This window comes from Accipiter gentilis, chromosome 27 (genome assembly GCF_929443795.1).
Source record: "Accipiter gentilis chromosome 27, bAccGen1.1, whole genome shotgun sequence".
NCBI lineage: Eukaryota > Metazoa > Chordata > Aves > Accipitriformes > Accipitridae > Astur > Astur gentilis.
This window is the reverse complement of record NC_064906.1, coordinates 10906378-10932084: the sequence shown is the minus strand read 5'-3', so window position 1 is coordinate 10932084 and position 25707 is coordinate 10906378. Positions and strand designations below refer to the sequence as shown.

Here is a 25707-nt window from a genome sequence, read left to right as displayed (position 1 = left end):
GGTTTGGAAGGGACCTTTAAAGGTGATCCAGTCCAACCCCCTGCAATGAGCAGGGACATCTTCAACTGCATCAGGTTGCTCAGAGCCCTGTCTAACCTGACCTTGAATGTTTCCAGAGATGGGGCATCTACAACTACAAAGACTACTATCTTTAACATCAATAAAAGCAGATTTTGACAAACAATAAGCAGTTCAGATACAAAACAATAACAGAAGACGAAACTCTGAAGAAAGCTATACCAAAATAAGCTTTCAGAATGCAGCGGGTACCTGCTTTCAGTGATTTAACCAAAGCAGCCTTGCAACTGCAGTCACAGAGCTCTTAGAGGCAAAACCTTGTAACGCAATTAACTTCACTAAAAACCTTGTTAGAAGCAGTGAGGATTAAGCATGACGAAGTACAGTAAACAGATGCACAGAGCTACGTAATGTCTTAGACACCTACTCCAGCCCGCCTCTTCCTGGATTAATTGGAACAGAATGTCTCAGAACTCCTAATGAGATGATAATGCTTGCAAAATGAGATGTTCTGGTGACATCTGTTTGATGTCTCTGTGGAAACTTTATTTGACTTAGGCTGGTCACTTACATTTGGATAAACCGATAGTTTCTCTTGCTTGCACAGTGTTAGAGCTGGTAACCACTTCAGCAGGATTTAGGCATAGATGCAATCAAATGTGGCTGACTTACTACTAATACTACCTGTAAAAGTATACCTCTAATACAATATAAATATATCAGACATGTAAATGACTAGTTCTATAGAACTGTGATTTGGATTTTTTAAATAAAAAATATGACTTGTACAAGGAAAGGAAAGTAAGCAGAAGGTACAAAGTAAAACCTGAAGCAATACTAAAATAAAATATAGAAAAGAGGGAGGAAAGAACAAATGTTCTCCACTCTCTTCAACTAGACCAAAACTTGGATTAATATGTGTTGGCTGCTACTCTAAAAGCCTATCGCCTAATTCCTTAACTGAATTACCCATAGTAACATGCAAGGGGTGGTTTTTTTGAACAATCACTTTTCCTGTTTTTTAGAATTAACTATGCTATATGCAGTGCATATTAAACAATGTAATGGAATGTTTACGCATCATCTAGATACTTCTGAGTGTATCATTATTCCACAAATCCATGGCCTATAACAAATGAGATCATCCTTTTCCTTTGTCTTTTTTTCAGCGGTAGGAATTCAAGGGAGTTTCAGGGATGAATTTAAGCCCTCAGTTTTGTATTGTTCAAGACATAGCAAATGGGGTCAAGTCTCATACTGATAGACATTGCAGCTTTCCTGATATAAAGGTCACATTTCATGGCATCAAAAGCTTAAGAGGAGATTTTCCTCTTCCTTAGAGCATACTTCATTTTATGTCTTCACAAGAACACTCTTCTGTAGCAGGGAGAGAGACTGCAGAAGCAGCAATTTGAACACTATTTTGCAATGTGAGAGGGAGTCAGATCCAATTTCCACTGAAATAATTGGAAAGACTCTCTAATTTCCTGAGAAACTAAATCAGATTCAAAAACAAAAAGCAAAATAAGCGACAGATCATAACAGAACTATGGCTGGTAGGAAAGCTTACTGATCTGCTAAATCATCCATCCCAAAAAAATGCAAGCTGGAGAACTTTCCAACTGCCCAGTGACAGTTAGCAACCCCAGTATACCACTTATTTCTTTCAATATCTTTTACTGTTACATATTCATGGTTTTATCTTTTGCTTTCCTTCACTAAAGTCCAGATGATTAATTTATCAATAACTTTGATTTTACTCAAGTGAAGTACATTAGAATTTACAATACAACTAGAATAATAATAGAATAGAATTTGGTCAACAGGAACAGTTTTCATCATTTCTTCTAATGAAAACAAGGGATGCACTTAGTCATCTCCATAAATATGCAGCAGTAATAGATTAGTTTCACCCTTATTTGCACTTTGCTAATTTACCCTCGTGCCTCTTAGAATGATGTGTAATACAGTTCTTGGCTTTAGAAATAGAATCTTAAAAATATTCTCCCTCTTCTTCCTCTCTTGTGCACTAATTGTTGGAAGGATAAAAGCAATTTAAAAGCAGTGTATTTTTCAGTAACGGGGGCGGGGGAGGGGGGTTTACGGATTAGAAAAGCAGGACATGAACAGGCATTCAGTGCTATGAGCTTTAATTTAATTAATACACACTTTTTAGAAATCTGAGTCACCAGGCCAATAATACGTTCCGTTTGCATCTTTTTAGCCAGGCAGAATGAAATACTACAAATATCATTTGTACATAAGAAGAAAAGGATTACAATTACAAGTTTTAAGTCAAATTTTAAAAACAAAATAGTGTGAATAACATATTCCTCCCGTAATAATTTCCTTTTTATCAGCCATGAAGCAGCCATTTTATTACCATGTTCTTTTACACCGATCACTGGAAGTGATTTCACTTAAAATCCCATGAAAGTCAGTATTTCATAATGAAAAGTGGGAAAGGCCTCTGAAAAGTATATATAAGAATGGAAAAATAGTGTAAGATTCAGATTAGAAGTAGGCAAGTCCATTTACTTCCATTTGTACTCAGCTAAACCATTGATAATATTGCTGTCTTATAAAAAGAGGAACAAACTCTTGCCGTTATATATTAATGAAAACTATTGAAAAAATAATTTCAATACAAGATTCAATTTCATTTGACATTATAGAAAGCTTCTGGATGTGGCAAAATTAGCAAAACACTAAAAATATTTTAATGAGGTTTCTGTGATTACAAAACATCCTAAACATCCTTGTATTGTTTCATCCATAGCAAAATGGCCACGAGCCCTTTATCTGGACAATATTTTCTGTCCATATTCATATAGTGCTGCATTAGTTTTAGCCTAAGAATTTTTCCAGCATGGGTTCACAGTATAAGGAAGGGAAAGGGGGAAGGGAAGGGAAGGGAAGGGAAGGGAAGGGAAGGGAAGGGAAGGGAAGGGAAGGGAAGGGAAGGGAAAGGGAAAGGGAAAGGGAAGGGAAAGGGAAAGGGAAAGGGAAAGGGAAAGGGAAAGGGAAAGGGAAAGGGAAAGGGAAAGGGAAAGGGAAAGGGAAAGGGAAAGGGAAGGGAAGGGAAGGGAAGGGAAGGGAAGGGAAGGGAAGGGAAGGGAAGGGAAGGGAAGGGAAAGGGAAAGGGAAAGGGAAAGGGAAAGGGAAGGGAAAGGGAAAGGGAAGGGAAGGGAAAGGGAAAGGGAAAGGGAAAGGGAAAGGGAAAGGGAAAGGGAAAGGGAAAGGGAAAGGGAAAGGGAAAGGGAAGGGAAGGGAAGGGAAGGGAAGGGAAGGGAAGGGAAGGGAAGGGAAGGGAAGGGAAGGGAAGGGAAGGGAAGGGAAGGGAAGACAAAACCCTGCTCTGTATATACTTCATCAGGGAGTACCCAGAAGTCTTGAAACAGCAGAGCCTACATTCATATCAGCCTTCCCACCTTACAACCCCACAGGAAGCCTTGCATGGCAGGTAGGCAAGCTGGGAAGCAGCATATCAGTGGGATGAGATGCTGGCCTGGCCACGTAGCATGGCCAGCAAAGCCTACCTGCTGACAGCAGGTTAGGGGAACACCCCTCCAAAGTGAGAGGGTGCCATGTCCAGAGCACTGTACAATTCTTGCAAGTGAGCAGAATTCAAGACAGGAGCCATTTTGAGCTGTTATTCCTCAAGCTTACACAGGATACCCAGAATTAGTCAGGTTTATCTACTACCCAGCCTGTACAAATCTACCCCAAATGTTGGCTGCTCTATCAGAAACACCATGGCAAACCATGTGTGTTCAGTATAGCATTACTTTTTACAAGGTTTCATTTAAGCTGAGCTGAAATGAAAACACTAATTTGTGAGCCTCTAGCTTGTAAAGAGTTCCAATACGTTTTTGCAACAGGTTGGTAAAAAGCTTCAAAGTTGACTTATGGAGTGAAATGCAATTACCACCAGATGTTTCAAATGTGCTGGCTACTGTCAGCTCATAGTTCTCATGAAAATGATAAATTACTATGCAAAAGTAATGCAGTGATTACATTTAGAGTAATTATGGCAAAAAGTAATTAGGTAAAATGAGAAGAGCACACAGCATCATTTTACTTCTTTCTCTAACAATGGCAATCCGTATGCCAGAGATTTCAATCGGATTTCTTAATCATCGTAAGATCTTTTCAGGATGTAGCCCACTTGTGGAGTTATTCTAGATACATCTTCAGATGATCACTTATAGACTGAATAACAGCTCAGTTTTGTGATTTTTTTTCTTCATATCTGCATAGGTCTCATCCTACTAATTACAAACATAAGAATGCTGATAGAACAAGGCCAGAAGGGACCACTGTGATCAGCAGGTCTAAATACTCTGCAACATAAGCTGCATTTTTTTTTCTTCATAGCAATGCTACCACCTAGTCCATATTTCGAGATTTAAATACATAAAATCTTCTGAGAAAGACCCAAACATGATTTGAGGCAAGACGAATACATCACATTTGTTCATGAAGTATTCAAGTGTTATTTATACCCATGGGTTATGAAAAGACTTCCACTTCATCTACAGATTTAACTGTTAAAGCTTAATTTCACTGTACTGGATCTTGCTAACTTAGCCCCTCATTTAAGAACAGCATAGCCTCAGGTATTTCTCTGTCTGTACGGCTACAGAGCTATGTTGTAATTAAGCCACTTCTTAACCATATCCCTCTAAGCTGAATTGCTGAATTTTTCAGCTTGGGGATTGTTTGGGGATTTTTTGTGCAAAAGCCTCCCTGTTTGCAGCAGTGCTTCCAGTGACACAACCCCAGGTACTGCCACATCCGGAATTCATGATTTCAGGTATTATGCAAGTCCCTTCAGTTCCACGGAGTTGGAGGTTATGTTTAATTAAACTGACAATTTCAGACTGATCATTTTCCAGCATAATAATCAGTTCTTAAAGTTTCCCTCCTGTTCTTCGTTCCTAAATGTATGACATTTCATTTTACTGTATTAAAACTACCAGTTTGTTTGTGCTAAATTGTGAAATTAAGTGTAAAGGAACACTGTCATGCCATCGCCTCATCTCTAAATGTCACATCTACAAGCCATCAGCAAGAATTTTGTATTTTCTTTCAAAATCTTAACATTAAACTTAACCAAGTTGATAAATTTTCTACAGGTACTGCTAGAAACATCTGTGTAGCTCAAATGATTTATTACTAAAGGGTAGATTTAATTTTTCTCAGCAAATTTTAAATATGGTTAGATGTTTATGAGGGAATGGAATAACCATGCAATAGAAATGGTTCAAAGTTTTCCAAGAGGAGAATGATACACTTAAGGAAATATTTCTGTAAAATGAGACCTCAATCTGCATCCAATAAATGTATCTGGCCAAGGTGCAGCAATGTATCTACAAATGTCAAGTACATATGCATATACAAGTGATTGTTTAAGAACTGTGCAGTAAAATTGGTAGATTAGAGTGCACTTCATTTTAAATCCATTCTGTAGCATTCACTTTTGGTTTAAAAAGTACATTTCATTAGGTGTAGAATGGATCATATTCTGGTTTCATGCTCATCTAGCTATTTTTGCTATATGGAAATAGCCATTGCTGAATGTTAATGCAAATCTACACACAAATATGCACCGATTTGACTGCCTCCTTCCAAAAGTGGAGCCACGTACAGGCTTTCATAAAATAGGTTGGGATTTCACATCATTGCAGAACTTTGTTTCTTTTCATATTCAAATACATGAATCTGGCCCTGTTTGTATGCCTTTTAAGCAATATGTAAATTACAGAGATTTAAATTGCACTTCAATAAGAAATATCAATGAATTCCATCAATTTCAGCTGACTTTTACCAGCCTGAATGAAAAGAGGACCATGCCCCCTGCACTTAAGTACTTGAAAATGAGAATGTTTTTTTTATGTTAAGTTTTCAAGAGGGTATTTTTAACCCATAATGACATCTAGCCATCAAACTCTATTGAGTTTTGTGTGCACTATTTTTTCTGGAAGTTTTCCCAAGGGCACTGATTGTTTTTAAGTATTATGTAAACATTTTGTAAGAAAAGCAGTTTCTATTTCATATTATAGACACAAGACAGCACAGACCTATTGAAAAAAATCACTTGAAAATTCCTGCAAAATACAGTATATATTAAAACAACTGCATGTTACTTTACATTCATTATACATTGAAACAAACACAGAATTTTAATTTTCTGGTCTTCAACATTTGTACATGTACTGAATACATAACACTAACACAAGCTCTGTAAGCTAGAAGCTGTTCTTTTCTCTGCTTTTATTCTTTCCCAAAATACCACAAATATCATTAGGTTCAATGTGACACATTTTACTGTGAAGCAACCATGAAGATAACAATGTCTAAAATAATGCATTCACAACATAATTTTTTAAAAAGATCCCTCACCTTCCCTATAATGGGGGATTTAAAGTAAAATTTACTTCACTGCAACATTAAATGTATGAAGCTTAATGTTTATCTCCTGGAGATTGTGACATTATTATTTAAAAATAAAGATATAATAGATTATGAAAACAATAAAGTTAAGGTTTTAAGAAAGAGGTGCATGCATACAAAATAAAAGTGAATATAAAGCTCAAAGGACCATAACTTAAACATGTCATTAAAATGTCCTATCTGGCCAAAAAAATTGAATGGTTTTGAAAACATGATTTTTCCAAGTTTAAATTTGGAAAAAGACTTTGTAAATAATCAAGGATCCAATTAATTTCATCATACAAAATATTGAAAGAATATTAAGATTGCAGATGGCAACACTCAACTACAAAATTGAAGTTTGCTCCTTATACAGTCACAATCATTTTTTACATATAATTATTTCAGCCAGTTTCGTCATATCTTTGTAATCTATTATAGCATATGATTTTGTTACCTACCTTAGACATATGAAAAATATTAGGAAATTCTACATTTTTTGATACAAGATAGAAATTTTAGGCAATTCTAAATGTTTACATTATTGTATAACATACTTCTGACTGAAAACTCTAGTTTGATGACTGACTTAGAAGCGGCCATTAAATATTAGCTTCACTTTCAACTAAAATTATTACCTTCTTCTGAATTAGTTAAGTGGGTGATACAATTACCTGTGAAGTTAGCACAGCCGAACATATAGGTGAGCAAGCCCCATTTTTCAGGGCGCTTGCACATGATGAACAGTATGTTGGTTAAGTGTGATTACTTTTTTTTTTTTTTTTTTATTTTGGCTATGGATCCTAAATCTATTTATGTATAGCAGTGCAGAGTGTGCATCTGGGTCAACACATATCTTGGAAATGTATTTTAGGCTATATTAGTTGAAGAAGGGTACTGCTGTAATCTTTTGTATCATACCTCAAACACCTACCCACAAGCAGGCAGCGTCAACATTGCACAAAGAAACCCGGTGGAATCATTTCTTGATCTCTTTAAACATTAGTCTTTACAATTTCAAAGTTCCACTGAGGCAGTGTTTTAATGAGATTTCTCCATCTTTTTAAGGCAAAAGTGGTAAAACCCAGAAAATCTAACATATAAAATGCAAAATTGGCTAGAAACCTGCTGCAATGTCCTAGTACAACATCAGAAGATTGGCAGACCTGAGCCCCTTCACCATGGAGACGTGGTGGGATGGCTGCTGTGACCGGAGTGTTGGAATGGAAGGATAGAGGCTCTTTAGGAAGGACAGGCAGAGGAGACGAGGAGGGGGTGTCACCCTCTATGTCAATGCCCACCTGGAATGCATGGACCTCCGCCTGGGGATGGATGAGGAGCTGACTGAGAGCTTATGGGTCAGGACCAAAGGGAGGGCAGGGACAGGTGACATTATAGTGGGGGTCTGCTACAAGCCACTCGACCAGGAAGACCGAGTGGATGAAGCCCTCAATAGACAGATAGGAGCAGCCTCAGCTTCACAAGTCCTGGTCTTCATGGGGGACTTCAACCACCCCAGTATCTCTTGGAGGGACAACACGGCAGGGCATAAGCAACCCAGGAGGTTCCTGGAATGTGTTGAGGATAACTTCCTTCTCCAAGTGATGGAGGAGCCAACGAGGAGAGGTCCTATGCTGGACCTTGTTCTCACCAACAAGGAGGGGCTGGTGGGGAATGTGAAGCTCAAGGGCAGCCTTGGCTGCAGTGACCATGAAATGGCGGAGTTCAAGATCCTTAAGGCAGGGAGGAAGGTGTACAGCAAGCTCGCTACCCTGGACTTCGGGAGAGCAGACTTTGGCCTCTTCAGGGATCTGCTTGGTAGAGTACCATGGGATACAGCCCTGGAGGGAAGAAGGGCCCAAGAAAGCCGGTTAATGTTCAAGGGTCACCTCCTCCAAGCTCAGGAGCGATGCACCCCAGCAAAGAGGAAGCCAGGCAAAACCACCAGGAGATCTGCGTGGATGAACAAGGAGCTCCTGGACAAACTCAAACACTGAAAGGGAGCCTACGGAGGGTGGAAGCAAGGACAGGTAGCCTGGGAGGAATACAGGGAAACTGTCTGAGCAGCCAGGGATCAGTTAGGAGAGCCAAAGCCCTGCCGGGGACGTCAAAGGCAACTAGAAATGCTTCTATAGGTACATCAGTGATAAAAGGAAGACCAGCAAAAATGTGGGCCCTCTCTGGAAGGAAACAGGAGACCTGGTTACCCGAAACCTGCAGAAGACTGAGGTACTCAACAACTTTTGCCTCAGTCTTCACCAGCAAGTGTTCCAGCCACACCGCCCAAGTCACAGAAGGCAAAGGCAAGGACTGGGAGAATGAAGAACCACCCACTGAAGGAGAAGATCAGGTTTGAGACCATCTAAGGAACCTGAAGGTGCACAAGTCCATGGGACCTGATGAGATGCATCCGTGGGTCCTGAAGGAACTGGCAGATGAAGTGGCTAAGCCACTATCCATCATATTTGAGAAGTCGTGGCAGTCCAGGGAAGTTCCCACTGACTGGAAAAGGGGAAACATAACCCCCAGATTTAAAAAGGGAAAAAAGGAGGACCCAAGGAGCTACAGGTCAGTCAGTCTCACCTCTGTGCCCAGGAAGATCATGGAGTGAACCCTCCTGGAAACTATGCTAAGGCAAATGGAAAATAAGGTGGTGGTTGGAAACAGCCAACATGGCTTCATTAAGGGCAAATTGAGCCCGACAAGTCTGGTGGCCTTTTATGACAGGGTTACAGTGTTGGTGAATAAGGGAAGAGCAACGGACATCACCTACCTGGACTTGTGCAAAATGTTTGACACTATCTCGCATGACATCCTTGTCTCTGAATTGGAGAGACATGCATTTGGCAGATGGACCGCTCTGTAGATAAGGAATTGGTTGGATGGTCACACTCAAAGAATTGCAGTCAACGGTTCAATGTCCAAGTAGAGAGCAGTGATGAGTGGCGCTCCTCAGGGGTCAGTATTGGGACCGGAGCTGATTAGCATCTTTGTCAACAACACTGACAGTGGGATTGAGCGCACCCTCAGCAAGTTTGCCGACAACACCAAGCTGTGTGGTGCGGTCAACATGCTGGAGGGCAGGGATGCCATCCAGAGGGACCCTGACAGGCTTGAGAGGTGGGCCTGTGCACAACTCATGAACTTCAACAAGGCCAAGTGCAAGGTCCTGCACATGGGTCAGAGCAATCCCAAGCACAAATACAGACTGGGCAATGAGTGGATTGAGAGCAGCCCTGAAGAGAAGGACTTGGGGGTGTTGGTTGACAAGAAGCTCAACATGACCTGACAATGTATGTTTGCAGCCCAGAAAGCCAACCGTATCCTGGGCTGCATCAAAAGAAGCGTGACCAGCAGGTCGAGGGAGGGGATTCACCCCCTCTACTCTGCTCTCAGGAGACCCCACCTGCAGTACTGCATTTAGCTCTGGGGCCCCCAACAGAAGAAGGACACGGACCTGTTGGAGAGAGTCCAGAGGAGGGCCACGAAGATGGTCAGAGGGCTGGAGCACCACTCCTATGAGGACAAGCTGAGAGAGTTGGGGTTGTTCAGCCTGGAGAAGAGAAGGCTCTGGGGAGACCTTATAGCAGCCTTCCAGTACCTAAAGGGGACCTACAGGAAAGCAGGAGAGGGACTTCTTACAAGGGCATGTAGTGATAGGACAAGGGGTGATGGCTTTAAACTGAAAGAGGGTAGATTTAGATTGGATGTAAGGAAGAAGTTCTTCACTGTGAGGGCGGTGAGGCACTGGAACAGGTTGCCCAGCGAGGCTGTGGATGCCCCATCCCTGGGAGTGTTCAAGGCCAGGTTGGATGGGGCTTGGAGCAACCAAGCTGGGCTTGGAGCTCCCTCCATGGCAGGGAGGTTGGAACTAGATGATCTTTAAGGTCCCTTCCACCCAAACCATTCTATGATGCTATGATTCTTTCCAGAGCCTGCAAGAAAGGAGACCCTCTCACGTTAGCATGAAGTGCTGCGGAGATCCTACCTCTCCACGGGTCTTTCATCCACTCTGTAGAGAAAACTATGAAAAGACAAGACTTCTACATTTCTCCACTAAGACACAATTTTAAGATGGACTGAACAACTACTACTTGATCTGATGGGATACACTAATTCTATCATCAATGTTGAAAGTGCATTGTATGTTTTAAACTTTGGGAGACACTTGTGAAGCAGCACAAAGAGGAAGCATTTTGGCAGTATACGTACAATAAAATTTTAGGGAGTTTAAAAAAACCTATGTGAGTAGCAGTTTCTGTTGGGGTTCTCCAATTCTCTCAATTTATAAGAAATATAATTTAAAAGAAACTTAAAATTCTCTTAAATATTTGCTTAATTACACACACATATCTTACTTTAGTTCAAGAAGAATTTGAGTAATCATTCCTGCTGCCTATTTTGTTTTGTACAGAACAATATTTTCAAATTCACACAACAGGGTGGACTTCAGTGGGATTATTTATCTTTCTATGAGTGGAAAATTTAGCCCTAGCCAGAGAAATATTTTTTTTTTCTTTACTTTGTATACACTGAAATTAACCTTTCTGATTAAAAAGATGTAAAAAAGCATATTAGACAAGTAAGTGAGGTGAAACTTTTGCTTTGCCCTCCACCAGAAACAATAATGTCTGCCAACAAGCTCAGAATTTGAAAGCAGACATTCAGTTGTAAGGGAACATTAGCACCCATTCCCCAATTTTTTGCCCAAATGAGCCATTTTTGTGGCATGACAAGTTCCTGCCCAACTGTACAGCTGCTCAAGGTTTAGACATAGTTTACATTAACATTACTTTTACGTTCACAACCTCCATGTCACAGCTGAGTATGTCAAAGTCACGCTAGAGACAATGATCAACAAAAGCATGTTTTAGGCAGGAAACTGAGCCTTGGAGCGTCAGCTGCTTCTTAAGGTTTCTCTGAATAGTGAGGTGAAAATTTTACTGATCTCACCAGGAACCAGGTGTGGCCTTTCTTACTAGTTGTTACTGCAGTCCCGTCCCCGCCCCCCCTTTAAAATTTCAGACGGTTATAGTTCCATTGCTCTCAAGCAAGTTTAAAATTATGTACAATTAAGAAAAAAAAGCCTTTTCCAGATGAAACAATAAACTCAGCATGTTAACTTTATACAATTATATATTGACATTGTAGTTTTTTATTCAAAGTAATAAAATCACAAGCAATTTTTTAAAAGGAAAAAATAGAATTTTCAAGGTTGTAGAATCTCCTAATATGTTATAAATTCAGCTGAAGTCTGACAGTGCTTTATTAATCTGAGTGGTCAATGAGGATCTGAAAACTCAAAGGAACTTATTGTTCTAGGCTGTGTTTCCTAGCTTCAATCCTAACCCAGAAAATGGTTTCCTGCACAGATAAACCCTTCTTCTCCAATTGAGGGGTTTTTTCATATATTTTTGTGTTCCTAGCAATATCACCAAACTATCTCTTATGAAAGAATGGGCACAAACACCATGCATACAATAGCATGTCTTCAATATTATTTTACCGATTCCAAGCAGACAATACTGACACATAAAGGCAAACATTTTCATGTGAGCTAACCCTCCATAGTTGATGTTCCACCACTCTGAACTTTTTTCTTTAAAGCAAGTTTGTGGAGAAGGAGGAATCTGACAGAGCATCTGGCCAACACTATTTAACATCTTCAAAGACCTATATAAGGGTGCGGGACTCTCTCAGCAAGTTTGCACATGATACCAAACCCAGGGAAGTGGTGGGTATGCTGGAGAGCAGGGTTACCTTTCAGAAGGCCCTTGGTAAGCCAGAAGAATGGAAGTAACAGCTATCAAATGCATGAAGTTCAACAAAGCCAAAAGCAAAGTCCTGAAACTTGGACTGGGACTCAGTGCAACTCTGCAGAAAAGGACACGAGAGCACTTGTAAAGCAGAAATTAAATATGAGTCAGCAGTGTACCCTTGCAGCAATAAATTACTGTAATACTGGGCTGTTATCAGCAAGAATCAGCCAACGGGTCAAGGGAAGCGATTAGTCTACTCGGTGCTCGTGAGGCCACATCTGGAACACACTGTTCAGTTTTGAACACGCTGGTTCATGAATGGGATGGATACGCTGGAGAAAGGCCAGTGGAAGGCTGCTAATCCGGCCAGAGAGCTGGAGCACAACAGATGAGGAGAGGCTGGGAGTGATGCAGTGTTTCAGAAGAGAAGGTTAGGGGGACATTTAATTGCCATCTTAAATTACGTGTTAGAGGGAAGACTTAAGTACACAGCAAAACGACAGAAGGCAACGGTCACGAGCTACATCAAGGGAAATCCCAGCTGGGGATAAGAAAAAAATAGAAAAAATATTTTAGTGAGGGTGATCAGGCACTGGCACAGGTTGCTGCCTGAAAACTGTTGAATCGCCATCCTTAGAAATCTTCAAAACTTGCCTAGACAAGGAAGCGATCAAACTCTGAGGGTAGCCCTGCCTTGAGAGGATGTCCGGAGGTTCCTTCTACTTAATTTACTCTATGACTCTATGGGTCATTAATAAAAAAGGTAAAAGCATATCTTGCACCAGCTAACAATAATGTTCTCAAAGGACTGAGTGCCCTTCCGCTATTTCTTTAGTGGTTTACCACTTACAGACATATTAAGTACTTTTATAAAATTGCTGGAACTAATTATCTTATTTAAGAATTTGAAGAATTGGACCATTTAATTTATATACTTTGTATTGATTTAAATGCGTCCTTCTGAATGTTTCCAATTTCGAGCTACATGGTACCAAGCCCTTCTTACAACTTTTAAGGGAATGCTATTTTTAAACACTTAAGCATTGCCCAGAGTTACTTTATGGAACATAATATTTTAAAACATATGTATATATTGCACATTTAAAACTGTATCTCCTTCTCAAAGTCTATAAAGTTAACAAAACATACACACACATGCACATGCAACACATGAAGAAAAGCTTCCCTCATAGACACAAATCCTCATTTTGGTACGACTACATACAGGCCATAAACAAAACCTTATAGACAAAAGCGTAGATAAAAGTTCTGTGTATACAGTAAGGCAAGCATATGAAGTGGAAAAACATCCATCATTACTCAGTATGTCACACTAAAAAGACAGCTAAACAGGTAAAATTAGCATTTCCTCTCTAAAGCAATCGCCTCAAGTTGTACAAGGGTTATTTCAACTCCAAATCAGAGCCCATCTTTACTTTAAAAAGAGAAAAGACATTGTCAAAACAATCTGAAGAGAGAACAAAAGTTTTCCTCTCTGAAATCATAGTAGTATGCTATTTATTTTCTGTAAGACAGAAAATTTAGCCATCTCTTCACTTCGATAGAGTAAGATGTCAAAAAGTTATTTGTCCATATCAACATTCACTTCTTGTATATTTGAACATTTACAAACCGTATGCTTAGCGAGTAGGAATACAGACATATCACCTCCAACATTTTTTTTCTCAATCATCTTTTAAAGGTCCAAGAGCTTAATTTGACAAAGCTATCTAAGATCCAAAGGATCAGGCCAGTTTTCTTTCATAAAGTTTCACAAACTTTTGCTACAAATGCAACTTCAGTACATTAAATACCAATTAGCTTTATCAAAATAAACCCAGGATAAAGCTCATTGTGCTTTGTTTTCTAGGTGTGCAGTTCAGTTCACACAAATGAAGAGCCGACATACAGGACTTTGAAAAGTTCACACATGTGTACAGTTGGTAGATGGCGGTGTATCTATCCGACTTTTATTTTCCTTAGCATCATTCAGAGGTGACTCGTTACCTATCTGGCATTTGAAGACTTGCTTGTAGGCTTTCCTAAAATTTTCAGAGAGAAACGCGTATATAATCGGGTTCACAGAGGAATTGCTGTAAGCCAGGCAGTGTGCAGTTACTCTGAAGAGAAAGGAGGCTTGAGTCAGTGGGAAAACTCCAAATTCAGCCCAGAGATGAATCACGTGATGCGGCAGCCAGGAGATGCCAAAAACCACTACCACCACCAACACGGTCTGGGCTGTCTGAGACAGGGAAAGGAAAACACAGATGTCTGGTGAGCACTTGAAGAATCAGCTTTAAACCTGCTTCAAAACCATTATTGGGGGGGGGGGGGGGAGGTGGTGTGTGTGTAAGGTATACTGAGAGAGATCACACTTTGGAATATTTATTACTGATTTTACTCTATTACCTATATGGGCTTTATTTTGCATAGTGAATTACTGCAAGGAGAACCTTAACCTGGAAAATACCATAGTAAAAGGCAAATGTATGACTCTCCTCGAAGGTAAAAATGATGTTCCGGATTCCCTACACAAAAGCCTAGCCTTTTCTGAGGTGGACATAAGCTTGATGTAAAATAATGATAACACGGGTCTTTGGGAAATCTCATCCAGGTCTAATGATCTGTATTTTATGGATTGCTGACAAAATTTCAAGAAAGATCTATTATACAGGAAGGCAGCTAGAGGAAAAGCTTCGAGCAGTCAGACAAAAACTTTGCTCCAGTGTCTACAAAAGGAGCAGGGGCTTTTTTGAAAGTCTCTCCTTTAACGTAGAATTCCCACAGGGAGAGTCATACAACAACATTCTGGGGTACAACTAGGGAAAAAAAGAGAAAAGTAAGGAGCTTGAAATTTCCGGTGATTGCGCATTGTCAAAACCAACCTGGAAATCAAAGCTCACCACCAAATACTGAATTCAGAAAAACGGAACACAAAATATCCTCAGCGCTGTCTCCTGACTCCACTTCTGTTATTTATGAGAGGAAGGGCCATCAAGTTGATTAGATCCATCCAGACAGCCACAGTATCCGTCAGTACAGACCTTTCAGGCGCTGAAGGTATTCTGCCAGGGCACAGGGGAGTGTGTCTGTCAATGTTTTCTTTAGCTTCCACTTCAGAAACAGCAGTTAGTGCTTCGCAGTTGCTCAACTAATACCTACTCCTCTAACAACTACCTCTTTCAACTAAATCATTCTCCCAATAAAAGCCTAATATTAATTCCAAAGCCTATTATGTTATGGACCATTATAATTACTATATTAACACTTCACAACATAATTTTTTCAGATAACTTAGGCTCTTCTTCACAGGCAAAACTAATCCAGTGGCCACAGAGTGATAAATACTGCAGCACAGAGAATATCTAGACTTTTTGCTAGCTTATTGAACTTGGTCTATACTTCTTGAATTGATTAATGCTCAGTAATAATTTGGACTGACCTACCTAATCACAATGTGATTTAACTTATAGAAACTTACAGAAAAAAAAGTTTGATTTCTGTGGCAACAGGCCAAAATAACTTATGACAGATACTGTTGTTGGTTAGAAAAATCTCACAACAGAAACCAAAGGACATTATATCTGTAGTACATATAATTTGTTTAGTGTCAAGGATTGATCTGTTTTCACAAGCCTTTCCTCTATTTAGCCCCGTGGAGTTTTTGCCACTAACAAATAGCCACACAAATATTTTCTCTTTCAGGTCTCATCAGGAAAATATGTACCAACAAGGAAGTACAAATTAAGAGCAGTTCATTCTCTGATTCCTTCAGGGTGTTAACATTCCAACTGAAAACAGATTGTCTGGATACCACATGCACAATTACTTCAAAAGAGGTATATTACTTCAGTTTGTTCAAATTCTAAAAAAAAAAAACACCAGGAAAATCACTGACTTTCAGTGGACTTTCAGTACACATGCACCTGAAAGCAGAAGTTGACCACGTGTGTCTTGTAACTATTTTACTTCAGGTATTTCATATCTGCAGAATAGTAATTTTGCATTAGGAAACCTCACAAAAACTCGTTTATCCCATTATTCCTCCCAAGCCTAACTTCAGAGCTTACCTTTCCAAAATCACCACTACGCCTTGCAACCAAGGTAACACTAAAGGGCAGCTCTTGTTTACCTAATGGGAGCTTGCTTAGGGTTTCTCATTAGCAAATAAAACCCACCTGAAATACATGATGTTAATATTGATGCTTTGTGACCAAAAAGCATGAAAAATAACATTTAGGCACAATCATATTTCTCATTAACTTTTTTCCACACGTATAGCAAATTAATTCTAAGATTCTACTACTGAAATTTTCGCAAAGGTTTGAATAAAGCTAGAAATGTATAATTAAGCCTGAAATGCATTCTTAACAAAACAGTAGAAGGAAAAAAGGAAAGATACAGTAACCACAGAGAGACAGCACACTAGTGAAAACAGAGTTGCTTCGAAAAACATGAATTAGTCCTTAGTTCCAGAAACGTATTTTCTAAGGCAAAAAAAAAAAAAGTTTTGTGCTGCTTCCTCCCCCTCCTTTGGTTACTGAACCCTGATACATCCAAGCAGTCTTAGGCCTGTCTGTAATGCTTTTCCCTGAAGCTATGAAAGCCAGTTCCTAGCCAGATCTGGTTTTTAGTTGCAATTTTTAAGTGTTAATATTTAGAGGAAATCCACAGATATTTCAATTTGAGAATAATTTAGATGAGAGTAGAGAATGCCTTTGAAAAATACACCTTTAGCCTTGATGACATTAAGTGCAAAAGTATATATGTTAAGTATTTTATGGAATCAGAGCCATAATGCTTTTAATTTGAGGAATTAAAACCTATTGACCAGGATCTTTTTCAAAAAAATAGAGAATGCATAAATAAGAGATAACTTATTGCCTGTTGAGCCCATGTATATCTCATTTACACTGCAGACAGTCTGCATGCCCATATGGTAATAGTGATCAGATCAAATGAAGAGCTATAGCCTAAGGGTTTTTCCTAACTCCACATTCATAAACTGAGAAGTTAGTCAAATGATTACTGTGGTCAAATCTGCTCAAAAATCAGAACCATATTATATTAACTGAAAAATTCAATATATAAACACATCTTTGAAATATTGTTCTAAATCTCAAAGTTTATATTCTGCTTTAAAGATCTTTCACGATTCTGCTTGTAACCAGTATACAACTTAAGTCTTGAACATAAGAGAAAAAAACTTTTTGTGGAAAATCAATAGAAGAATTGCAGAATCATTAAGACTCCTATCAGTAAGCACAATAAACCTCACTTTAAAGTCTTATCATATAACCTAGGAATTCTTCATAAAACATTATAAAATTCAGCTAGTTAAAAAAAAACCAAAACCAAAAACAGAACAGATTTACAAGTTAGGGGAAAATGCCTGTGAAGCAAAAAAAAAACATTTAATATTAGAGACAGGTTATGTCTCCATGTCTACATTTCAGATGCTCTGAAGTTCAAAATATGGGGATCTCAGGTTATGGCTTAATGCACTGCGGTGGAAAACTTGGATCAGAAAAGATTCCAATCCTGCTAAGTTCAGAGAGACACTGAATACATCATTAAATACTTCATTTCAATTTCTTCTCTCCATTACTTCTTTGGCAACAAGCAATATAATACCGAATTAGCTTAGCCATAAAACTAAAATATAGACAAATACATATGGTTAATGAAAGCAACCTACCTTTTTCTTGGATGCTTCTGACTTCTTTGACATGTTTCTCAACTTCTTATGCAGATGATTAAGAACCTGAAAAGATTAATTTGCACCTTGTATTTAACCATTTTCTAAAATTTGAACCCATATATTTGAGAGTATGCTCTCCAGTACTGCATGAGTTGCTTACAAACATTACCGATGCAATTTACACATTTCAAAAGTGCACGGTATAAAATCCAAAGGATTTTGCATCTGTGTAAATCAACAAATATGAAGCAGACCACAACTGAATTCTTACATAAAATTTCAGATGTATGACATAACAAATACATATTAGAAATGAACAAGGCAACAAATGGAAACCTATCATGCACCTAGAATTAGCAATCATTCTTCTTCCATAAAAATCTCAATGCTTGTTAATTTAGAATGACCTTTACTGCATGTAACATAAAAAGTGTGTGTTTTGAGTCAGAGCTTTTCTGAGTCACCTGCATAATTTGCTTTCTTCAGATGGATGTTTGGTTAATATAATCAGGATGCTGGCGCTATTTGATCCTTGAAAGAAGCCTAGGCTTTCAAAAATAATTTATACTAAAATGTATCTCACATGAGGCATGACCTTTATCAACAGTTTGATGACACTTGTCATGTACATTTCATAAGTAATTTTTTAAAATACATCTCAAAAAGGCTCATAATCCAAGAGCAGGGTCCAAATTTTAACATAATGATTTACACATAAGATTTTGGATAGTGGATGCGTAGAGATGCATGCCCTACTTTATCTGCAGTCATTTTTAACTGAATCTAATATATTTGTATAACATGATTTGTAGGTATGGAGGGCAGGGAATATGCTCTTCAGCTGAATGTGTTTAACAAGTTGTAAACCATACAGAATTAAAAAAAAAGAGGTGCTTAATTAAATTCAAGGGGTTACTTAAAATATGGTAAGAGGAATTTTTTAGCTATTGTCAGATTTAGAGCTCAGTTATGATGATGACAATGTTAGGTTGCACTTTACAGAGCTCTAAGGTGAACTGGGAACAATTTAATAGGTAAGATCATCCAGCATTAAAAGGGTTTTTTTTAAGGAATATAATACTAAATTTTAGGGCTCATAAGGATACTTCTTGAGGGGGGAAAAGGGTATAAATTCGAATTCTCTTATACAATCTAGGGGTGTTTTCTCTGTTTTCTTTGGGATGCACGGTTAACCACTACCAGAACAGACACCAGACAAGACGACCTATAGACTTGATCCCACTTTGGCGAAGTTAGAAACATACATAACGAATTAAAAGAAATCAGATGGTATTTGTGAATAACCATAGCTCATCAGTGGGTTCCACTTTTTAAGTATCTGCTCCTAGCTACCAGTGAACCACAACCAACTATAAAAACAAAGATTACTTGTAACCACTTAACATTGGAAGTGTAGTTCATTTGTGCTTATCTGTGCACCAACATGTTTGTGCGTGAAAGACTCAGTGCTGCATGCATTCCCTATTCTGAAAGATTAGCCAGGCTGCTACCAAGGTTAACCTGAGCTCTGCAAAGGCAGGAGAAAAACAAACGGGTTTTGTCTAAGAAGGTCCCGTTTTGGCTTCAGCTCTTCTTCTCCAGGAAGAAGCAGACCAGAAGGAATGGACAGAAGAGCCCCTGAGGTGGAGCAGAAGACCAGTTTGATGACCCTCTGGCTCACACGCTCTTTATTCACTGTGTACAAAACAAGTGGTTTGCTTAGTCCATGGGTGAAAAATGTAAAACCAAAAAAGAGCATGGGAGAAATACAGTGAAGTTCACTTCCCATCACTCTGCTACGCAGAGACTGTACTGTACTGTGATTTTCCCTCAGCCCCAAACCAAAGTCAGATAAACTCTTCCCAGAAATCAAACTGCAAAATCTTCTTTTAAAGTTACAAATATTTTTTTCTTTTGTCTGAAATTTTTAGCACAAATTTTTGCATTGTATCTCTCTCCAGTCCAAAGAAAATGCAGTAGACAAAACTGTGAAACTGGATATTTGGGGGGGGGGGGGGGGGAGGGGGGCTGAGAGGGTGAGGGGGGATGGAGGGTTTTGTTGAAGATTTAGATTATAACTTTCCAATGAATCCTTCTCAACTTCCCTTCTTTCAGGTCATATACGTACTTCATAAAATAAGTCTCTGCAGTGAAAATGTGCTGGCTCTACGTGGTAGTGTACCAGATGGTATGCAAACCAGCAGCAAGAGAAATAGGCAGAATTTAATTACCTATCAACAGCAGTGGAACAGCACTCAGAGAGCTACGCAGAACACCGTGGAGGGATATTAAGAGCCATGTTTATGCGCAAACACTACAAGGCAAATCAAAGACACCTCTCCTCACTGCCCTGTTCAAATTATCTCTTCTCTAGGCCAATGAATAATCAATTGTTCTTCTAACAGCCACTATCGCTTCACCTGAATGAATAATAATTCTACATGTGCCTCTTAATTTATCTTAGGTTATTTCTGTAAAGAAAGTCTTTCAAAATGTCCACTAATATATTTGCACGTGCATTTTTAACTCATGGAATGAAATACCCACCTTGCTAAAAAATAGGTCACAACCTGTTCTCATAAGGCCTTACACTTTTAAAAAATTCAGCTCTGTGGAAAAATTAACTCTTTACATGAAACTTTTCTAACTCCAGCTTTCATGTACCTGTCTATCAGAGATCTTATCTGGCTCTCGGGGAAGAAATAGCTTTCCTGTTTTCTGGAGATGAGGGTGGGGTGCTGTTGGAAGAAAGTTATGTTGTTGTGAAAGAGGGTGTCAAGGAGACTTGTAGGATCATAGAAGTATAAGAAGTTCCAGTCTGCTCCAGACTGTACTACCACGACTACCACTGGTGGCATTTGGGAGGCCCTGGATTTTGCCTACAGACTATCCTTTTTTTTTCTTTTGTTTTATTTTGTTTCCCCAGTTGTTTCAGGGACTGCATTCAAGATGGTTTGAGAGCCCAGGCTGAGGGACTATAACCAAATAGAGAAAGGGGTTTTTCCTATAAGCAAGAGGGAAAAAAATAGCTCAAACTGTCTCTGCCTATTCACCCAAGTCTACCAAACAGTGTAAAAGTTTAAAGTCTACGCCATTGCAAAGCATATTTCCTGTCTGGCTGTATATCACCCTTCCACCGACTACACCTTCATTATCAGCCATTGAAAATCATGCAGCAGGAACACCTGCCCAAGGTCATTATCTAATAAGCATGAACTGCTTGTTTAACAGAGTCGTAATGTGAGCATTACATTCTGAACCATATTTTATAGTATGAACCTGATTTAAATTCGAGTGCCATTGCCTGCAATCCATTTTTTAAAGTAATGTTGCTGCTTCTACTGTCATAACAGATCCTTCACCCTCTTTCATTTAATAGTGTGCTGCTAATGTGTCATAGCCTTTCTTTTTTCTTTTCAGTGTAGTTTAATAAAGTTTTCCCTTGCTGGTCAGCAAAATTTAAGATACAATATCTTAAGCCAAGAACCATATGAGCTTGTATTTTATGTTGAGGCTCTTACTTTTTATGGCTTACTTTTAACAAAGTCTATAAATCACACATGACTTCCATGAATTCAGAATGCTTAGAAGGATAGATAATAATGGAAACTTTCTTAAGGCAAGAAATAATTTTTTTTTTTTAAAAAAAAGCTTTTAACATTATAACATCTATAAAAGGAAAAATTTGCTAATGATTTTAGGTGTCCAGCCTAAATGTTTGATCGAAGGCCTGACTTGCAAGGACTGAATCCTCATTAACTGGGTGCTCAAAAGCAGAGGCACCCAAAATCAGCTGTCACATTGCACTACCCTGGCAGATGTCAATTTTTAGAAGCTCCCTGGGAATCATTTATCACTTCGCCCCTTAAGAACATATTAGTGAGCAAACATTGTGGCAGCGTTACAAAACACATACAAAAAGTCAGCATTAAAAAAATATGGCAAGTAATACGATAAGCCGTCTACAAGTACGCAGCGCTGTAACTCAACGAATAACTATCTAACCACCGCCCCTCTGGCTGGAGTAGTAAGCTCCTTTCAGGAGTAGTTCTGTGAGCCAGCAAAAGCTGGTTTCCTATGGATTTGTGGTTTCTTGACTGTGCGTTCCCCAAAAGATGTGTGTTCCCAAAAAGATATGTCTCCTCCATGAGTAGATGCTACATAAGGCCTCTTCCCCCTGTGGCTTGTCTGATGTATAACAGCTGAGTGCAGACTGGCTCTCCTTAAAGGAGAGAGGATGACGGAGATTCTACACGTTCTTCCTTGACTCCTGTTTTCACAAAACCAGGGAAATGTAATTGCGCCTGATATTTTCACTCCTTTATCAAATTTGGTTGAAACTGAACAAAAGTTATTTGTGGGAGAGAGGAAACGGGTAGCTCTTCACACAGGACACAGACCACAATCTCATAAAATCCCTGCCTTGAGAACACATCACATGAGATTTCCAGTTCTGATTTTGTGGGAGGACACTGTTTTCAAATACCTCGCGTTATTTCAGCACTTCCATAAGTTGTAACAGTATTGCTAGCCACTGGGGAAAATACAAATCTCTCCTAACATATTTAAGAGAGTGAGAGAGAGAAAGAACCCGGCTCCCTATTAGAGTGCCTAAAAAATGAGACGTTCAAAACCGAAAGTTCAATTGCAATTTGCTTATAAAAAAAAACAGACTGCCTTAAAGGAGTCTAGAAAAGGCAATATATTCAAATAGAGAAATGAGTCTCCTTTGTCTTAATATACTGTATCAGAAGATTGCATTATTTAGCTGATCCGCAGTTCATGAAAAGCAGTGAAGTCCATAAGAAATGAATGCATTTAGTTTTGTAATACTTCTGAGGCTATTACACAGAAGCAATCCTCTAACTCTGGGTGCATTTGGAAGCCAAAAATCTTGTACTTCATAGTACTTTAGTGACATTGATAACAGCTCACAGTGACCACTTTGCTTGAGACCTGTGAGAGTAGCAATGGCTTTGACAAATCCAAAGCTCCAGCTCCAATTTTCAACTACTATCACCCTTCATTTCTCCCTCACCCTGCCCCACGTGCCAAAATATTGCAGTTGGAGATTTGCCAGTGGCTCGTAATGAGGGCAGGAATGAGCTTTTACGCTGCAGGGTACAAATACCTCCAATGGCCTTGTACAAGTCACGGCATTTTTCGGCTTCATTGACACTGATGGGAATACCAGGTACCTCCTAGGTATCTCCTAAAACTCTTCCCTTCAGATTGGATCTTCCAGCCTGACACCATGGCAAGCAGGACCATACATACAGGCTCAAAACACATCCCCAAGCAAGGGTGAGATCCTAGGCTGGCAATAATTTAAGCACAAGATGTTAGGTGTAACTTTGAGTAGCCTTGATTTTATGAACTTGTTCTGGACATGTATTTCACATAGGGTTGCTTTGTTGGTTTGGGTTTTTTTGTGCCTTTTTTGTTTTTTTAACTACGTGTTCATACTAATATTGAGATCTACTTCTGTAGTGGTGCTTTGTAACAACGTGGTGCATTGTATTTACTTTGCTTATACTTTGTTTAAGCATATTTCCCCCTTTTTCCCCCCTACACTATGCAGGACTGTCGTAATTTTGAAGGACTTGTTTTCAGTCTTCTCTCATATAATTAGACTTTTAAGGCTGGTACTTTACACGGAAACTGAGGATGCTTTGGCTTTGAAAAATATAAGAATTCTTAATAGCTGAAAAACTCCCTCTGCACACATTCTGTAACATTGTCCCTGAAATATGTAATATTTTCTTAAAACTCTGATGATCCATGGCTGCTGCAAGTTTCACACAGCTCCGTCATGTTCACCACTGTAGATGAAACACTGGTGTATTCACCCAGGGAAAACAGAACTCAGTTTATGTATGAAAAGATGTATTTCTTCTCCATTTGCCAGGTCAGACTTGTTTCATTACAAACAGTAATTTAGAAATGTTGTCCTTCGAGTTCTGCGTAAGTTGGTTTTAGCAGAGTTGAATGCCATTCTAGCCTTAATGTGCACATCACAATTAAGTTGCTGTAAAATGCATACAAAACTGAACAGAACATAAAATTATTTGTTCAAATTAAATACTTTAATTACATCTATTGAACTTGCCAAATAAAGAACTGACTTCTCAACACTTGAAGCAGTCCTTATATGCAAGAGCAGACCTATCATCTCAAATGTTAATTACTGCCTAAGGAGAAATCCTACCACTGAAGGTTGCTGCTACAGAAACAGGGGGATCTCTGCCTAACTCAGCAGGTAGCAGCCGGTGCTCCAGATCCTGTCCAGCAGCAAACAGTGGACCCTACGCCAAAGGCCGCAATTAATATTCACAGAAAAATGTGACAGCTTGCCTGAGCAGAAAAATCCTTAAATGCACTTACTCAGGCACCCTTACTTATTGCTTTTTCCTCCCTGGGTCCTCATGCACTGCTCCCTAGCACCACCTGCCCTTGCTGGAGTCAGAAGTAAATCTCTCATAAACGGGGCAAGAGAGGGCTCACAGGGACCAGGCAGCATGATGCACTGGTTTTGCTCTTAACACGTTAACTGCATCAGACCAAAGGGCCGGGTTTGTGTCATTTTAAGTGCACTGCATTTTAAAGAACGGCAATTCTTTGCCTGAAGCCTGAGCAACTTGTTGCTTTGTTGTACTTTGTTTGAGTTAAACTCCTCATACAGCACTGCAAGAAAATAGGACAGTTGCGTTGGCAGAGAAAGCAGCAGAGCACTGGGGCTTCTTAGCACTTTGCAACAAGGAAATCTGGCAGAGGGACCCCAGTAACGGCCAGACACCCCCCCCACCCCACCCCCCCGTGCAATCCCTGTCCTGACCTGTCTGTGTCACACACACACACGTGCCCCCCAGCCATCCCTCGGCTATAACGCCTGCCCTCTCCCTTTGGGCCACAAACTCACCCCTGCCCCGTGTCCTCCTGACGGTGCCACGTCCCTCCACGTGCCCACAGACGGCCCCACAGCTCGCGGACGCCCACCACCATCGCGTCCCCCCGTCCCTTTTACACACCCTTCCCCGCCGCCCGCTTCGCCCCACCTTGGCATAGCAGAAGGAGATGAGCAGCAGCGGGAGCAGATATCCGAAGACGAACGTGCAAACCACGTAGACCTTCTTGTGGCGCGGGTTGGGCCAGTGCTCCCAGCAAAAAGTCTGGTTGCTGGCCGCGCGGTGGAAGAGGTGCTGGTGGTGAGCCACAGGGGAGGCCATGGCGAAGGAGAGCGCCCAGATGAGCCCCACGCCCAGCAGCGCGTTGCGGGAAACGCGCAAGGCTGAGGAGCGTCGGGAGTGGACGATGGCCACGTAGCGGTCCACGGACATGGCCGAGAGCGTGAAGATGCTCACCAGCATGGAGACGGTGAAGAAGTAGTGGATGAACTTGCAGATGAAGGCACCCAGCACCCAGGTGGGGAGCACGTAGACCGTGGACTGGAAGGGGATGCAGAAGAGCAGGTAGGCCAAGTCGGCGATGCTCAGGTTGAGGATGAAGATGTTGGTGGTGCTGCGGCGCTTGCCTGGCTTGCTCCTCGCCAGCACCGTGATCACCAGCGAGTTGCCCAGCACCCCCAGGGTGAAGATCAAGCCGAAGACCACCAAGGTGACGAAGTTCTCGATGCCGATGCCAAAGAGGGGCTTCCCATCCGCCTCCGACAACCCGGAGAGGTTGAACTCCCCGCGGGGCGACTCTACCCCAGCTCGGGACCGGTTGAGGGGTACCACCGCCGACTCCCACGCCTCCATCCTCCCCCTTCCCCGCAGGCTGAAGCTCCCGTGGGTG

General features: G+C 40.2%; 1 protein-coding gene across 1 annotated transcript; it reads right to left on the bottom strand.

Moving 5' to 3' along the window:
* Window positions 1–14136: 14136 nt before the first annotated feature.
* Window positions 14137–25670, bottom strand: GALR1 (galanin receptor 1). Its single transcript, XM_049830480.1, has 3 exons — window positions 24969–25670; window positions 17911–17976; window positions 14137–14454 (listed from the first exon to the last, which is right to left on the bottom strand). The coding sequence occupies exons 1-3, from the start codon at window positions 25668–25670 to the stop codon at window positions 14137–14139; spliced, it is 1086 nt and encodes a 361-aa protein (XP_049686437.1).
* Between the last annotated feature and the right edge of the window lie 37 nt (window positions 25671–25707).

What these genes read in the sequence shown, in the direction of transcription:
- GALR1 (XM_049830480.1), bottom strand. Translation starts at nt 25,670, where the DNA reads ATGGAGGCGTGGGAGTCGGCGGTGGTACCCCTCAACCGGTCCCGAGCT. An exon ending in TCTCCTTCTGCTATGCCAAG is followed by an intron (nt 17,977 to 24,968) that starts GTGGGGCGAAGC and finishes TAATCTTTTCAG; the next exon opens with GTTCTTAATCATCTGCATAA. An exon ending in CAGAAGCATCCAAGAAAAAG is followed by an intron (nt 14,455 to 17,910) that starts GTAGGTTGCTTT and finishes TCCCTGTCTCAG; the next exon opens with ACAGCCCAGACCGTGTTGGT.